The sequence below is a fragment of the Festucalex cinctus genome, chromosome 5 (assembly GCF_051991245.1).
Source record: "Festucalex cinctus isolate MCC-2025b chromosome 5, RoL_Fcin_1.0, whole genome shotgun sequence".
Lineage (NCBI taxonomy): Eukaryota > Metazoa > Chordata > Actinopteri > Syngnathiformes > Syngnathidae > Festucalex > Festucalex cinctus.
In genome coordinates, this window is record NC_135415.1 from 29,407,936 (window position 1) to 29,425,635 (window position 17,700).

General features: G+C 39.7%; 1 protein-coding gene across 2 annotated transcripts; it reads right to left on the reverse strand.

Annotated features, from left to right (window-relative positions):
* Positions 1 to 258: 258 nt before the first annotated feature.
* chfr (checkpoint with forkhead and ring finger domains, E3 ubiquitin protein ligase) lies at positions 259 to 13,006 on the reverse strand. 2 transcript variants are annotated; one of them, XM_077522241.1, is made up of 19 exons: positions 12,758 to 13,006; positions 10,822 to 10,960; positions 10,214 to 10,338; positions 9,604 to 9,703; positions 9,014 to 9,123; positions 8,857 to 8,916; positions 8,579 to 8,761; positions 8,350 to 8,415; positions 7,909 to 8,065; positions 7,675 to 7,829; positions 6,828 to 6,990; positions 6,529 to 6,740; positions 6,329 to 6,433; positions 4,972 to 5,055; positions 4,327 to 4,397; positions 3,592 to 3,679; positions 3,398 to 3,505; positions 3,191 to 3,263; positions 259 to 2,342 (listed from the first exon to the last, which is right to left on the reverse strand). In XM_077522241.1, the coding sequence occupies exons 3-19, from the start codon at positions 10,320 to 10,322 to the stop codon at positions 2,300 to 2,302; spliced, it is 1,887 nt and encodes a 628-aa protein (XP_077378367.1). In that variant the 5' UTR covers positions 10,323 to 10,338; positions 10,822 to 10,960; positions 12,758 to 13,006; the 3' UTR covers positions 259 to 2,299. The 2 variants fall into 2 exon arrangements, with proteins under 2 accessions (XP_077378367.1, XP_077378368.1); XM_077522242.1 differs by having other exon boundaries at positions 8,591 to 8,761; positions 10,822 to 13,005.
* Positions 13,007 to 17,700: the final 4,694 nt, after the last annotated feature.

A 17,700-nucleotide genomic window follows, 5' to 3' on the forward strand; every position in this document is an offset into this window, starting at 1 on the left:
CAGAGGAAAGACTAAAGAAAGAAAAGAAGGATGAAGCAGAGCGAGCTCCACAAAAACTAGCTTCCACCGATTCAGCAAATAGTGGGAGAAGCACATTCTGTTTGAATTTCAGTAGATGCTGTGAGTGGTCGATCTGGAATGCATGAGAACCAACACCAAAGAGGGAAGTCGTTGGAGCCCGCATATCACTCCTACTCTGTCACATTTCATCTTATGCTTACGTTTCGGATGTGTCAATGAATGACAAAAGCAAGTCACTCTGAGGACAGTTTCATTTTTATTTAATTTTTTTTAATCCTACGTTAAAACAAATCAGAACAATGTCAAAAAACAATCTTAGCTTTGCCAGTACAGTACAACATATGGGAACAATGCTAAACATTTTTGTGTTTTGTCAGCGTCTAACGAAGACTTCTCGACACAGCTGTTCAAATATGTATGACTTTATTTAGTGACAGCATTTCAGATGCCTGCACAGTGTCGAGTCATTCCTGGGAGCTGCTATGAGGTACAATTTACAATATACCGCCCGTCTTGGGGCAAAATGCAAAGCACTACTCCAAAGCCTCTTTAATGCCAATTCCTGATTGGAGCGGCTTGGTACTGTAGTTGGCTTAGAGTGGCCAGATCTCCGGTGGTGGAGAATAATTAAAACTCAGCCCTTCTGTCAGGGGATCGACTGGACTTGTGCAGAAGGTCTGAGCTGCTACGGAATGCTAGAAATGGACCAGGCAACATGACTAAAGGGGGCAAAATAAACAAAACTAAATCTTTAATGCCTTTGACTCAATTCAATCCGGTGGCAGAGGAAAGAAAATGTGCATTCAAAACAAGTTTACACGCGGATCAGGTCCGTTATTGTTACCAACAAAAAAAAAAATGCCGTATGCATACTTCAACTCACATCAATGTTTGCGTACATCTGAATGAAAACGAAGCACCACAAAACTGCCCGATTTATGGGTGCCATAAAATATTTCCAAACGATGCACCAAACAACTTAACAGTGAGTTCAAAATAAAGACAGTTGCGTGAATGGGGGGGGGAAAAAAAGTGCAAATCTTCTCAATTTGTTATCATAAACATACCATGTTATATTTTCCTGAACATTAAATGTGCTAAAATAAACAATATGTAAGAACCCATACACAGAATTCACTGGATGCCAGCTAAGATCACTTGAACAGTTTCGTCTCACTTTTTCTTCATATTCACCTCGAGTTCACACGTCAACAAATGTGTGGAGGAAAAGACAAACATGGGGTGACTAGTTAACTGCTTTCCGAAAACATTGATTATGCCTTTTAGTATAATGCTACGTTATTTGGGAGGAATATAGATAAATGATTTTCATAAATTGTCACTGACATAACATAGATTTTTCTAGTGATTAAGATACTTTTACAGCAGCGTCGTGGACCTGAGAAACAAGGTAACATTCTAAACTAAAACGATCCTTCCCACTCACCAACCGTGCTATCAAAATAAAACATGAACTAATGAAAACTTGCATAATACGCAAAGTGGGAAAAAACAACAACAAAACATCTGTTCAAACAGAACTTATTGCCATTTAGAAAAGAATAATGGTTTCTACTGATTATACGTAGGAAAAAAAAAAAAAAAAAAGTCTTGTAAAAGTAATCAATTCCAGCCTAACATCAGCCTCAGCATGCGACTGGCCGCTTGAAGCTTTTCCTTTATTACATAGCTTGCGTGTGCATGTGAGAATCAAGTTCTCTACGTATAAGCAGCAACACACTGATGGCCACTTTCATTTCCTGTCAGTTTTTTTTGTCCTGCCCAAAAATGCCTCGAAAGAGTATCACTTTTATTTTAATAATTTCAAATATACGTGGTATCTGTACGCTAATAATTTGCATAAAATCTGTATATACATCTTTTTTTTTTTTTCCAATGTTCCCTGGGGAAGCGCTTAATTCTAAGCCAGCCACTTTATATGACACTCTTATTACATCAAACTATAGACAATACAGCAGGTCTACATTAGGACGAGAGCATCAAACACACATTTGTGCCTAATATAAGCAAAATATTTGGCTAGGAGACAAAAATCAAATCAAAAATGTTGACCAGAGCCCACCTACTTAATCTGTAATGTACATAAACACTATTTCACATAAAAGGTATATTAGCTAAGAGTCCATTTTGAATGGATAACGATTTTATTAATTGTGATTTTCTGTATACATTATAGGGGACAGCTCGAGCAGGCAGACGACTACCAGGTGAGACGCGTCTCCGTTGTGCTGTGAGATGGAACAGCAGCTTTGTTGGCTCAGCTATCGAAGCGGGTCTGCTCGCATATGTGGTTGAAATTCCTGAGATGGAGACGCAGCATCAACATGACAATATATTGAATGACAATGCCAACAGAGACCGCAGCAGGTTCTATGTCCAGGCTTGTCCGCTTCCAGGCTAAATGACCCACATTAATACAAGCACCCCCTCTAGTGGTAAACTGGACAAAAAAAAAAAAGCAACAACTTTTTGCTAAGCCTCACCCCAAGTGTAGAAATGAACAAGGGGGCGGCATCCTAGCAAAAAAAAGTCAATTAAAAGTTGGAATGCAGTCGAAAACGTACTTTTGTACATGGACTTTAACTCATTCACTCGCCGCCATTTTCACATTTCGCAATCCCGTTCGCTCCCGGCTGTTTTACTGGATTTGGACTGATTTTGCAAGGCTCACAGAATATTGTGTTCTATTGCTATAAATACATGGAAGAAAAGAAAGATTAAAGTCTCTTCTTTCATCAGGAAAAAAAAAAAAATTCTGTTTCCGTTTTGCAGCAATTAGCATTACAATATAGCTATGTTTAATCAATTTTTACAAATCTATTTAGAACTGTGAGTAATTGAGCTTTTTTTTATCTCTATTACTCTGCTGGCATCTGCTGGCCGTTTGTGTAATAACTACCATTTCTGCAACTGTTCTTTGCAGTTAATAATTTTAATAATAATAATAATTGTAATAATTTGCAATAAATAAATGTATAAATACGTCTTTGGGACACTTAAAACCTAAAAAAAAAAAAAAAAAAAAAAAAAAAAAAAGTATTTATAAGTTATTGGGATCAAATGAGTGAATACAACAGAATAAACAAAAGGGTGCGATGTCAAGTGTTGCAAAAAGGCCAAAAGGTCAAGTTTGATGCCAATGACTTACATTGCATGATGGGCTTTCACCTGCGTACGACAGTTACGTCCCCAGTAGCAGTCGGGACGAGACAAAACGTCATCTGGGAGGAGGAGGAGATACATTTCAAGTTTTGACTAGTGCTGTATTGTTGATCACTTGAAGAGTAACGATTCCTCTCGGTGTCAACCTGTTAAATGTGAACGTTTGAAAACAAAACTAACACAAACGTCTGACCTGGTAGTTCAGATGGCGGGATATTCTGTCTGTACTTGTACGCCAGCTCCTTGAAGACCGTCATGCCGCAGCACAGACAAAGGATTGCGTTTGCAGAAATGTGGTGATCTAAAAGCAGACGGCGGGATGCGGATGCGGGTGACTTTTCTCAACAGATTAACTTCATATAATAGGCCGCGATTCAAAAAGCTGACCTGACAGGCAATATTTGCCTTGCTGCACGTCGCGGACGGCCTCCTTCAGCAGATCCTTCCATGTCTTGCCTCTGGATGACAAGTAGTTCTGGTGCACACGTGAACATACGCAATTGAGGATTTCGTATTCATCTCACTATTTTTTGCTCGGAAAGGATTGCAGTACTTGACTGAAGGAATTTTGCATTTATAATGTTTAGTCACGGGCGGCTCGGTGGGCGAGTGGTTAGCATGTCCGCCTGCCAGTTCTGAGGACTCTGGTTCAAGTCCAGGGTCCGGCCTTCCTGGGTGGAGTTTGCATGTTTTTCCCCGTACCCGTGTGGGTCTTCTCCGGGTACTCCGGTCTCCTCTCACATTCCAAAGACATGCATGACCGCTTATTCCTCAAAAGGGTCGCGGGGGGTGCTGGAGCCTATCTCAGCTGGCTCTGGGCAGTAGGCGGGGGACACCCTGGACTGGTTGCCAGCCAATCGCAGAAATGTATTTTTAATACCTCTGAATTGATTCAGAATCTTTTTAATACGACGAACGATGCATTAAAATATAATTATTGTTCCCCTATTAACCTATCTTGGCAAAAAGTACTTTCAAACATCAAACACACAACTCAAAAACTCATTTTTCTGCATTCCCACAATACAGTATTTCATTCTGCACTACATTGTATATTCCAATGTAAACCTGAAGCAGTGAAGAACAATGAATTTAAAAACAGTTTCCACAATTAAATGTCACCTTGAGGATTTCTGATTCGTAGTTATTGTTGTTCAGCACACCGTCCAGACATTTGTCCGTCAGATTAAGCTCTGCAAGTAAAGAAAAAAAAAATGGAGGCCCAACACAATAAATGCATGTTTTCTCTAAACTTAACCTGCACCTACATTATGAAGCTCCCAAACTCATAATAAAATCTAATTTTGTGTTCATAATAATATAATATCCACAATGCAGACATTAACTCGTTGACTGCCAAAAACGTTTAATACCGATCAGTAAAATCACGACGTATATTGCCATAAACGTTAAATAACGTCAACAATTTATTTATTTATTTTTTTATTCTCAGTGCAACGTCTAAGTGCAGCGCTGCCTGGTCAATGGGTTGTGGAATCTAAAACACTCTAAACCAGAAGATGGAAGCATTGCATCTCTTTTCGTCAATGATCAAAGCCTCTGTCATATCAAAGTTTTTCTTTGAAAAGGTCTGGCAGTAAAAAGAGTTAATGTTCTAAGCATACTGTGTCATATATAGACATTGAGGAGTAAAAAGACTCATAAAAAAAATAAATAAATAAAAAAAAAATCATCAGGTCTCAGATACGAGTGTAGCGTCCGTCAGCTATTTATCAGATTGATCCATAATCCAAAAGAGATACACACCACTCAATCGTGCCAGGCAGCCTCGACAGCCAACCCTCTGGCAACCCCAATAAAGGTGACAGAAAGGACGCAGGCACTGCAAACCTGCCAACAAAAAACACGTCACACCTGCTGCAAGCTGTGCAGAACAATACATTCACACCAAAAATATGGCATGCTACCACTGTGCTCAAATTGTACAATGTACAGTAATAATGAAAGGTCGATACCACCCATAAATGCATACAATTTGTTATGGGAAAAACATCTTAAATTTTTAAAAGTGGTAAAAATAGCTGTTTTCGGAATCCTTCAATCAGTCCCTATTCACTTTATATATATATTTTTTAATTTTGTGTACTACAATGGATCCGCATATGCAGCATTCACAAATTGACATATTTGCACATTTTTGTGATGGAACATTTTCTGCATTATTCACTAAAAAAAACCTCACAAACTGCTCGTTTTCGTGTTCAAGACAATGCAATCAAGGTGTTATTTTGCCACCATTTTGTGGCATCTTGAACGTTTTCCTGCCATCCTTTGGCATCTTCATACAATTATAAACTTTTTTTAAAATTTTATTTAGGGAATCATTGATCATATAATGACGTGAATGGCACACCTAAAAGGTCCAAAAAACTAATGTAAGCAGGTGTGAAGGTTTAGGCTGACTTCGTTGGTTGATTATAAAACAATTCCGGTTATGTATAAAGTTAAAAATCAGCATCCAAAGGTGTTTTTTTGTTTTTTTCAACTAAAAGAAAGCAAAGATAATCTCAGAGGAATTTTTATGTTTAAAAAACAACCAGTTAGAACTAATATGAAGCTTCAGTGCGTCTCAATGAGAAGGAGTTACACTATGGAACAACTGCAGTGATTAACTGAAATCATGTAAAACAATAGATACGTTTAAATACATCTTTAAAACTGAAATATTAAACAGTTATTCGCCTGATTTTGACATTATTGTATTTGCAATCTAAATTATTTGTTATAACCTGAACAGGGTTTCAGAGTGAATTTAAATGGTACATTTTGACAAGGAATAAGGGGTGGGACAAGAAAAGTCATTTTACTTCTTCTGACACCCTTTTCAAACAGAATCTTGTTTGAAAAAAAAAAAAAGAATACTTATAGAATAAAAATGCTGGCATAGCTAAAAATAATAATAATAATTGATTGGGGTCTTCAGAGCTTGAGCACAAATTGGTCCTACACCGGCCACACTTGCAGTAAGTCATTTGCACAAGCACACTGCCACATTTCAATATCCAAGCCACTTAAACTAAGATTATTAGGTTACCTTTCTATGTGTTGCTCTAAGTACGTACTTGTACACTAAAATGGCCGATACGGTCCACTCAGTACTTACATTGCTGCTGGCTGTTCAACTCAGCCCGTCTGTCTGGCATTGGCTGCAGGCAGCAGGTACAAATAAGATGACAGCCTAGAGGTTGACAGCGGTACTCCACAGAAGCTGCAAACAGTGACAGAGATACGATTTCTTTTTTCTTTCTTAAGAGTTAGAGGAAAGGCAGGCAAATGCTGTACTTTTCCTATCTTAGAAAATACCTGATGGACTGTCAGACGATGTTGAGGGCTCTTCCCCAAAAGACTTTGCAGAACCTTCATCTGCAGCTGGTAAGATTGGAGATGAAAGAGAAGGAGGCATGGGAGGCGGGACGGGCAGACCCGCAACAAAGTAGTTTGCGCTTGTGGCGAACAGCATCTGACTGACATCTTTCCTGTAGCCGGGACACTGTCTGCACGTTACGAGAGGCTGGCTGAAAAACAAACACAAATTTTGGTTGCTTAAATAGGACCGTTTACAAATCAAACATACAAGCTGGTACAATACGCAACACTTGTACCTAATGTCAGAGGAGTCACTGTCGTTGTCAGAGTATTCAAGAAGGTAATCCGAGCTGCCCTCCTCGTCAGAAAAACATCGCTCAACTTTTGGCTGCAAAATGTCCTGAGTGATCTTGTTGCGGCTGTCCATGCTCTTCAGGTCTTCCTCGCTGCGACACTTCTCTAGAAAGTATATGAATAAAACGGCGCCTTTAGAGTAAAACTGATCAAATGTTTGTTATTCCGAACTGTTACTTGAAACATTTTTGTATTCATGTCAATTCTTCGCAAGTTGTACAACCACATATTTTGTTTGGGACTTTTTAACTCCGTCTCGTTGCTCTGCATTTGTGCATGTGCAATGACAATAAACGATAATCTAATCTAATTTAATCTACCAGTAATCTAATCTATTTGTTTTATTCTTTTTTGTATGTTCCATATGAAAATTGTATTTTATAAACAAATGTAATAAAGGAAAATGGAAAATTTTCACAACTTTCACATCATTTTAACAAAAAAAAATGTATTGGGATACAGAGACCCCAAAAAATAAATTATTTTATGTATTATATACATTTTTAATGAGTCATCGAATTAATCTGTAATTTTTTTCTAGCCTGGAAACAAGACTCATCATCAATGTAAGCAACGGCTGAGATGCTCAGTGCAAACAAAACCCCTCCACCACCGAGCGAATGCTCCCTGCGCACACTCTGCCAATAATGAGAGTGCCACTGCCCCCTAATGTAGTGGAGGTGCAATTGCACTTTATTCTAAGACAGTTAAAAAAATAAAATAAAAAATAAAAAAATAAAATCCTGGGGGGCCCGCCCCACTATTTGAGAAGCACTGTGCTAACCTTACCTGGGTGTTGGATGAGGTAGGCCTCCACCAGGTTGTTGAGGATGTGGTTCTTCCGGATCCTTTCCACGGGGCAGCGGCACGTCGGACAAAGAGAAGATCGCTCCATCCAGCCAGAGTAGCAAGCAGCACAGAACGTGTGCATGCAGGGTTGCAAGCTAACGGAAGGAGAAACCTCCTCGTGAGTTTTCAGCACACGCGGAAACATGCGTAAATCTCAACTTAGCAGGGTTTTACCTGACACAGTCATGTAGGAGGTCCTGGCAAATAATACACGTCAGGGACTCCTCCATCTTATCTGTCTTGGTCTCTTCTGCTGGTGCTTGGGCCGCAAGGCTTCCAGTTGATGCTAAGGTCGTTACCGTTGTTTCTACGGTGGATGAGGGCGCCATCTCTGGGAATACAACATAGCGATAGGTGGGGCATTCATTTTGCCGAAAAACACAGTTCTAAATGCAGCTTGTTTGAGATCAAGAGCAACAAAATGTTCATGTTATATAACCAATTGGCTTGAACTGTGTGACATTAATGTTCTTCCTTCCTTTGGATGTGGACTTCTTTTTTTTAACTTTTGCCAGGGATATATATAGACATGGACAATTTCGCTCACAGGCTTAATCAACTCAGTATGCATGCAATAGAGACGTATGTGAGGACACAGGGCATCAAATAACACACCAGTTTTTCTCTTCTTGCATTCTGGTGCTTTTTCCGGCGCTCGGGCCACATCACTGGACGGGCTACCTGTCGAGGTAGAAAAAAATGCAGTTGAGCTACTTTTCAATAAACTTGTGTGTGTTTAAAAATGTCAACAAATAATATAAATTTCAAATTTACATTTCTTCACTTCAATGCAGACTTTATACTTGCATGAATTTACAAAAAAAAAAATCAATTAACAACCCACTAGAGATGAGACCTGCTCGTTTTGATGTTGCTCCGGGTGTCAAAGGTGTCTGAAAGCAGAGGTGGGAAGTGGAGGTGGATGGCTGAGGTTCTTCCTGATGAAGATCCCGAGGAGCCTTTGTGAGCATGACGGGCTCCACAGACAGCGTCATCTCGGAAGATGCGAGGGCAGAAGGACTATGGGCTGACAAGTCCGATTGGACGTTTACGTCAAGTCAGAAGAATTCTCAGAAATAGAATAAGATACAGCATGTCACACCAGGACTGTTCACGACTTACTGTGGTGCTCTTGCAAAACAGCTTGTTCTGTACTGATTGCGTAGTAAACATAAGCAATATCTGCAAGAACATATTGCCAGCATTTACTTTTTATAAACCCAAAGTAAGAGTAACACAGAAAAAATGGAGTGCAATGAAAAAACAAACATGAACTTACTTTGTTCAGGCTCATGTTTCTTGTATACAAAGTAGATGACATCACCATTTTGAAGCATGTGAGTTTGTTTTTTGACCAATTTGGCCATGTTGATCACTGTACCATTGGTGCTAAAAGGAAACCAAAACAGTATTTGTTTGAACAAAGTAAATAGCTTATCACTTTTTAGAATATCAAAAGGCTGATTAGCAAACTGGCTTCTTAGTTTTTCTTTCAAATTCATTTCTGGCTAATTTACAATAAGAATAACGATTAATAAAGACATCTCAACGCAGCAAATTAAAACCACAACATGCTTTACATTGTTGGAAAACTACTCGCACCTCTCGGACAGCGTCAATCAAACCAAAACTCCCCACCAAGTGCGAGCTGAGGGATAGCAAGTAAAAAACAAAAACATGTAGTTTGGTCTTGGCAGGTCTGTGTTCTGCTCAATGCAATTATACTTTGGTTTTTACTTGGAGAACCTAAATCTGTAACTGAGGATTGCATTCATTAATACCAACAAAGCAAAAACTATACATGACAAACTGGTCAAACAGAAAAATAGACATCCCCGAATGTTTGTAAGATAAGAATGGTTGGCATACCTCATGTCTTCAAGCCACACCTGCCCTGAGTTTTCATCTTGCACTATTTTGCAGTGCTCCCCTGAGACCAGTTTATTGGCAGGAAAGGCCAAATCACAACCTGTCACAATCACAACAAAACACAAAAAAAAGTAATGGAATCAATAGTGATCAACTGTAAATGGCCTCAGAACGGAGACACACTGAATTTACAAATGAGTCCAACATTAAAAAGAAACTTTTGCCAAACTTGCGTGGACTATTTCTAGCACAGACAGCCTCTCCAATTAAGGCTAGACATTTTGCATAGCAAAAAGTGCAGACCCCCACAAGCTCTCAAACAACAAAGCAATGGAATACAGGCCCATACAAAAAATACCTACTTAAAATTCTGCACACATGTTCTCAATGGATGCCTTTTGTTATCATCACAAGAGGCTGTCTATTGCAGGACTGAAAGCTTTGTGCTTTGCAGGGGGGGGGGGATTTTTAAAGGCCCCAGACACTGACAGCAATGTCTACTTTACACACAAGTTGCCTTGAGGTTACAATTGGCACATACAAAGCAAATGACTGGATATATTTCTAAAGCAAACATGTTCATTCCTTAACACTGAGCAACTATTCGTACCTTTTTTCCTGCCAATGGTGCATTCCCTGTTGAAAAGTAGCACTTCCGTTTCACTGGAATCCACTTTGACCAGCTTCCCCCATGGTGCACCCCTTCTGTGGCTGTCCATCTCCCGATATTTGGGACTAAATAAGGGTTGGGTGGGTCAATGTTAGTATTCATGCAGAGTTCAGAAAGAAAGAAAAAATACAGATCGCAACAATAACCCGGCAATATAAATTCTAAGTTTAAATGTGATCTTCCATACGTAGTTTTAGCCACAACATTTTAAAACTGAAACACTTATTAACACAACGCACGCTACGCTATCGAAACCGAGCAAGTTTCTCTGACGTCACTTGCTAACCCAAAAAAAGTTTCACCTTGTTGCGTGACAAGCTGGAGAAACAAAAGATTATCATCTCATACAGAGATAAACCGTTTGTACATGTGTTGCAATTAATTATAACTGCAATGGTGAGCACAAATCTTTCACGCCAACATCTCCGTTCACGCGAGGAAACTACGGTGTTATAGCTAACGTTAGCACCTACTTATGACGCCTAACTATCGGAAGTCAAACGTAACGTAACGTTAAAGTGATAAATATTCTGAAACTGTTACTGTACCGTCAAAAGATGAGTTTGTCGTCCCAAAAGTTCTGTCGACTATTTTAACTTGTCGTCATGTTCCAACAAGGAACGATCACCACTTCCTGCCCAGCAGTGTTGACATTTGTTCCCGTTATCAGCCGAGGAGGAAGTGATGCTTGGGATTTGTAGTCCAACCAGGAAGTCCATCACGTCACAAGCCAGAGTCAGAAACAGGAGCATAAATTGCGATAGTCATAGTTGTACGGTGCTTTCAAATGTTTTGGTTTACCTCATTTGACCGCATTAGACAGCATGTTAGACTTAATTCTCGGCATTTCTACACTACTGCAAATTACCAAGAAATATATGATGATAAACAAAGCCAATAAAAAGTAGCAATACCTCTGTGACAATATTAAAACATTATTATTATTATTATTATTATTATATTTGATCCAGATTACGCCTTTTGAACTGGACCTTGCTGTTTCAGATGAATGGACCTGGACTTGCAATCTGTTATGATAAAGGAGGATACTTTGCGTCTACTTTGACTAGAATTCACAGATGTGTTTGTAAAACTGTTTACCGCTGTTCTGCTTTGCAGACAAACATTTTGATTGAGCTACTCCAACAACCATCATCAATAATATCCGAGTTATCCGACTTGTAAATTGTCATAGCATGTTGACGCAGTTAGATGGAAAAAAAAGTGTTTTCATCTTAGTGCATCTCCCATGTCTGAACATTGTGGAATATCCAACTGGATACAGTCGTGGCTCCTGTTTACAAGAAACTAGTTTTGTGGGGTGTTAAATTTTATAATGTAGTTGGTATATGCCTATCTTGTTAAACAAAGACCAACTTTTAACCAGAAGTAAACAACCCCTTAATGCAGTACTAATCAGAGCAATAAACTCCATGTCTATTTTCTGTGCATTATTTATGTACAGTGTGGTGAGGGCCGAGTGGAACGGTCTTGCTCATGATATGCATGAGACGCATACATTACACATGCACACGTTAAGCTCTTTCACACACTTACGAGGATGTGCCATTCACGCAACAATGTATTCTTAAGGGAAATTATTATATTTCCACTTGGCATTCAGCGTTGAACAGTAAAACCATTAAACATCCTCTGATAAGGTCACCGCCGCAAATTGAATGCAGCTTCTTGAATCCCACACGCAAAACTGTCAATCAGCAATTCCTAATTGGATCAAAGATTGGGGGGTGGCGGGCAGCTGTATTGAACATCAAATAGGTAATTAGTGGGAATAATGAGAAAATAAACCTTAATGCGGCCAAGTGGGAATGGATGCATGCCGAGGAACATCATTCCGCAGTGCTCGCCGAAATGATCTTTCTCTAGTTCAGGCTAATTGCTGGAGGATGTCCTCTTAACTGAGTGTGAAAAGCTGTGTCTAATTACTGCAACATTAATCAGGCATTAGCTATCACAAGGTTAACTTATCAGGGGGGGCCCCACAAGCAGCTGGATGTGCCATTTACCCACGCCGCACTGGCACAAATGGTCCACTAGGGGTAGTGCTTGTTCTTCCTATTCATTTCGACGGTTGGAGGGAAGGCAAGTTTAGCTTGTTGCTTTTGTTTGCAATGTGAGTTTTTGAGTTTTCTCAGACTGGAATTCGGACTGCCTAGAATCAATACACACGTTTCCTGCTTTGTGGAAAGCTCAGGGAAACAGATTAACCCTTCAAATATGCACATTTGTTCCTGTTAATTTCTGTTAATGTCTAAACAATTGTGATAAAGCTAAAAACCACCAAACAAACTAACAAAACAAATAATTACTCTGATTACTCTTAATATATTTTCAACTCATGTTTTCAAAAGTAAATATATCTGCTCCTCCATCATCATAACTTGTCACCTCTAAACACCATTAATTTGTTAACATTTAAACCTTAACCTGACTGAGTTCAACAGAATTCAATTCCATATTTACCTGTCGTCGTTAGCTGATGCGCACTCATTCCGCTAACAACATGGCTGTGAAATGAAAGGAGCCACTTTGTAAAAGCACCGTCAGTGTTGCCAGAGAAACAATATAGAGAGGAATTGTTTTCAAGTTGTTTTCTGAATAACAAGGCAGGAAAATGTAAGCCCATAGGAAGCCCATTACAGAGTGCATTGTGCTAAACATTGCCAAAGAAAGACTTCTTCTTCTTCTACTACTACTACTACTACTACTACTACTTCTTCTTCTACTACTACTACTACTACTTCTTCTTCTTCTTCTTCTTCTACTACTACACTACTTTTTCTTATTCTACTACTACTACTTCTTCTACTACTACTACTACTACTACACTACTTTTTCTTATTCTACTACTACTACTTCCTCTTCTTCTTCTACTACTACTACTACGACTTCTTCTTCTTCTTCTTCTTCTACTACTACTACTACTTCTTCTTCTTCTACTACTACTACTTTTTCTTCTACTACTACTACTACTACTACTACTACTACTTCTTCTTCTACTACTACTACTTCTTCTTCTACCACTACTTCCTCTTCTTCTTCTTTTTTTTTTGAAAGTGAGCTTTTATTGACTTTCATGGCACAAAAGCTGCCGCTTAAAGCAAAGAAAACTGTTTCAAAGACAGTATAAGATGGCATCGACGTGCAATGCGAAGAGAGGTCTTATAAATGTGATGACTATACTGTAGAAAAGCTTCTTCCTCTTCTTCTTCTTCTTCTTCTTCTTCTACTACTACTACTTTTTCTTCTTCTTCTACTACTACTACTACTACTACTACTACTACTACTTCTTCTTCTTCTTCTTCTTCCAACTCTACATGAGAAAAGCATGTGAAGCTATTTTCCATTCAAATGAACTTAATGGCGGAGCTGGGCATAGGCAGGTAATTCACTTCTGGTTCAACTGCAAATTCACGGCGAACAAATTTGACTTTCCAGACTTAGCTATGTAAGGCTCCAACACAAAGTCCTTCCAATCTCAGTTCAGGTTTTGTTTGTATTTGTTTTTTTAATTTGATATGCGCAGATGGTATACTCTTTTCTAGTTTCGCTCGCTCGCGTGCCCTGCCTTCTTTCCCAGCAGAACCAGTAAAGTCTCATCAGAATTCCATAGCAGGGCAGGGAAGCGTTTCCACTAGCGTTCCTGCCAAAGGCGCTCATTTGTCAGCGAGGTATGGAGATCAGAGGCTGACAAATCTCCCATGTCTCCCAGTCTGTCAAGCTCTTTGCCTGCATATCAAAGACAAAAGAACACGCAGTGCAAGAGAGCAGAGCAGCCATTCAATTTATACAAGGGCCGTTTAAACCCCCCTGAGCTTGCCCTTTTGAAAATGCCTATTAGCCTGGGCGAGGCGAGATTACAAGCAAATAAAATTACATTCATTGTGATATTTGGCTTCATAATACCCCCAGAATTATAATTACACCGCACTCATACTTTTCATTGAAAAAAACGTTGGATGGCAACAAAGAATCGGAGATGGGAAAGAGCAGGTTATGCGGCGCCTGATTGAATGCACATTATCTGGCCTGTTTCACCAGAAGTAACAATAATGGCAGAATAATGGAGGCATGAATAGGAATGTAATCAGGTGAGAGTGTAGAATTTAATGATATTGAGTGCGCAGGCTTTATTTTCATCTGTAAGACATTTCATATAACAGAGGGGATGCTGTGGTGGAGGGATTGCTTAGAATAAATTCAATGCTGAGTATATAGGGGTCACATTTTACCAGTGCTTACTTACATCTCTTCTTTCCTATAAGTGTGAATGTTTACGCAATCTGTCTTGTAAAAATGGAAAATGATTCCTTTGTTGTTGTTTTTTAAACATTTTATACATGGGGTGTCAGGCGATTAAAACTTTTAATCGAAATTAAGCATATGACTGTAATAGTTAACTCTCGATTAATCACAAATTTTACATCTTTCTAAATGTACAATAAATTGTTTCCCTAAGTTTTCATACACGTTAACATAAAAGTGGAAAAAATATCTTTTAGTCATTGATACAGTAATTTCATAATAATTTATCCATCCATCCATTTTCTTTGGGCAGTAATTTATAAATAATAATAATAATAATAAAAAACAACTAAATTAAATTAAACAGATGTACTGTTCGGTAAAAAAAAAAACAAAAAAAAACAAAAAAAAAACAAGTGTAATATTGATATGTGTTAAGGTCATTTTTCTGCCACTAGATGACATAATTGCATTTGTTAAAACCTCGGCAACAGCTCAGTGCATTTTCTTTTCATATTAAGAGTAGGGTTGCCAACTGTCCCGTGTTATCCGGGACACCCCGTTTGTTGGGCTAAATTGTTATATCCCGTACGGGGCCTCAAAAGTCCCGTCAAATAATTCTCAATTCTTACACGAAGACTTGCGTCGTGCGTATTCCCCCAGTTTTGAAAGAGTTTTGAGCGCTTACGCGGAAACAATAAAGTGTTGTTTTTCACTTTGGCAAACTATTTAACATTTTCAAGCTTGAGATGCGATTGTGGTGTAAACGAATGGCCGCAGTTGTTATGTATTTCAGTCGAAGATGCCGTTACATAAACAGCCCTTAGCTACCATCTTGTGCGCTTTGTGAGGGCGAAACAAAAAGCACAGCGGAATAACGCACGGGGAAAATAGCTCTTATGCCTTACGGCCGAAAGTGACAAGCAGAAGGGAAGCGATAAAGAGACATTCTGGAGCGGCAGAGAAACGAGCCCCCGAGAAGGGCCGGCTTGATAGCGGTACTTGTTGTTGTGATGTGTTAAATAGCTGCCCTTCAACACCCTCAATCAGTGGCCGAGTGAGCCACTGTGTGGCGAAGGGTCGCGCTAAGATGAGCCAGATGGCTCAAGTCTACGGAAATCTGCCTGGTCTCATGTGTGACAACGCGACGATCATGAATGCGGACGCGCTAAAACTGCGCGTTCTTTGCCAGCACGTTTCTCTGATTTGATGAGTTGGAATAAATGTTTCCGGAATGAAACACTGATTAAAGTCCCGCGCTAAACAGCAACAAATAAACACAGCGCCGCACCAAAACATAGTTAGCCTCAGGTTGTTATCGTGCATGTTTTTGTTTTCGGCTTCTCCGACACGATCGTCTGTGATGTGAAAAGAATGACTCGCAAGACCTTCCCGCGCGCAACGTTTGCATACCAAACCAGTGTATGGTAATGCTTCACTTGCAGCGGGCAATTTGCCAATGTATGCAAGAAAACGTCAAGACAAGAATTTTGAACAAACTGAAAATCTCCCGAGGCAGGCGTCGACTTAATCTGCAAACAATCCGCTCCGGCAAGCTCCCCGTCGCAAGTGGAAGAACAAGCCCCCAAAGCAAAGCTGTGACATTAACGAACACAACAAGATAAGACGGGGATTGTTATCTCAGAGCATGGAACTTAGCTGCGATATGAGATAAGCCTTTCAAAGCATGTTTGCTGTCAGACACGTTTCCAAAAAGGAGCTTGGGAGGTAGTCCAAGCCTGGGATGGAATGCTGAGAAGCCGGTCAGGATGCGATCCGGCTGACCTTTTACCATCTTCAATTACAGCCACCTTTGCTATTTTGGTGCGTAATGTTTACAAACGTGATGATAAGGATCCATGGAAAAGCAGACTTTCTGGAGCATGTGCACAATTAGTTATACTAATGCAGTGATACCTCGGCTGACGAACGCTTTAGCTCACGAACTTTTCGCCTCACGAACATTAAATTCGCGAGCATTTAGTCTCTGCTGACGAACTACTTTTCGGCGGACGAACCAAACCACGCGGTCGAACGGCACCACGGTGGCGGCCACGAGAAGCTGACGCACGCTCACAGCGTCCCAGTTCGTCACCCCCTTTCTTTGAGTGCATTGTAGTCAATGGAGTTGGCGCCACTAAAAAAAGCGAAAGTGCCATCGCGTACCTCAAAAAAGGAGAAAATCGTGCCACGGCTGTTTAGTCCCAGGAAAGAGGTGAAAGTAGTTGGCGGTGCTCACTTTTTGTTGACTCGCTAAAGTGCTCCACTTCCTTGTTCACCAAGGGACACGCCTCCTCGCACGAAAGTGCGAATGAGCGACAACCGTTCCATAAACACTCGACGCGGTGAAACGCTCGCGAATGAAGTAAGTCTACCATTGCTATTATCCTTAAGAACTACCATCACAAAGTAAAATAAAACCACTTTATTATACAGTACAATTTATTTCTTTAATTACAATACAATAGCACATTTATTATACATAAAATAAGGTATATTTTTGTGTAGTTTTAAGGCTTATTTAGTAGAAAATTATGTTTTATAGGGACCTGGGAACAGATTATTCTCATTTTAATGGTTTCTTATGGGAAATAAATGTTCGGAAGAACTTTTCGGTTTACACACACTCTCTGGGAACCAATTAAGTTCGTAAACCGAGGTATCACTGTATAATATTCATTTCGATAACTAATGACAAAGAAATATGTTTAAATAGTTCCAATTAATGCACCAGCGTTACATATTGTTACGCTCTGAGGTTTGATCCCAAAAGCGCAGACACAAATAAGATTTAACTCCTTATTCACATAACATCGAGAGGCGTAGAACAAACTGGACTAGAACGAGAAACAACGAGAATGCATCGAGAATCACGAGACGCCAAACCCCCTTGGGCTGCGGAGATGCACGTAGAAACAGTGGTCATAATCCGACAAACACACACATTTCTCAGACAGCTTATATACACCGTGAATCGATCTGATTGGTTGCGGCTAGACATGTGGGTAACAGGACTGACGTGGAATTATCCGATTGGCTGTTGGCCAGATAAAGAGAGGAAAGACTCTTGACATCACATAGCTCCTGACATCACATAGGTTAAGACCAGTTGAAACTAGATGCCGGTTACATCAGTTCAAAACAGACACTTGACCTCATGG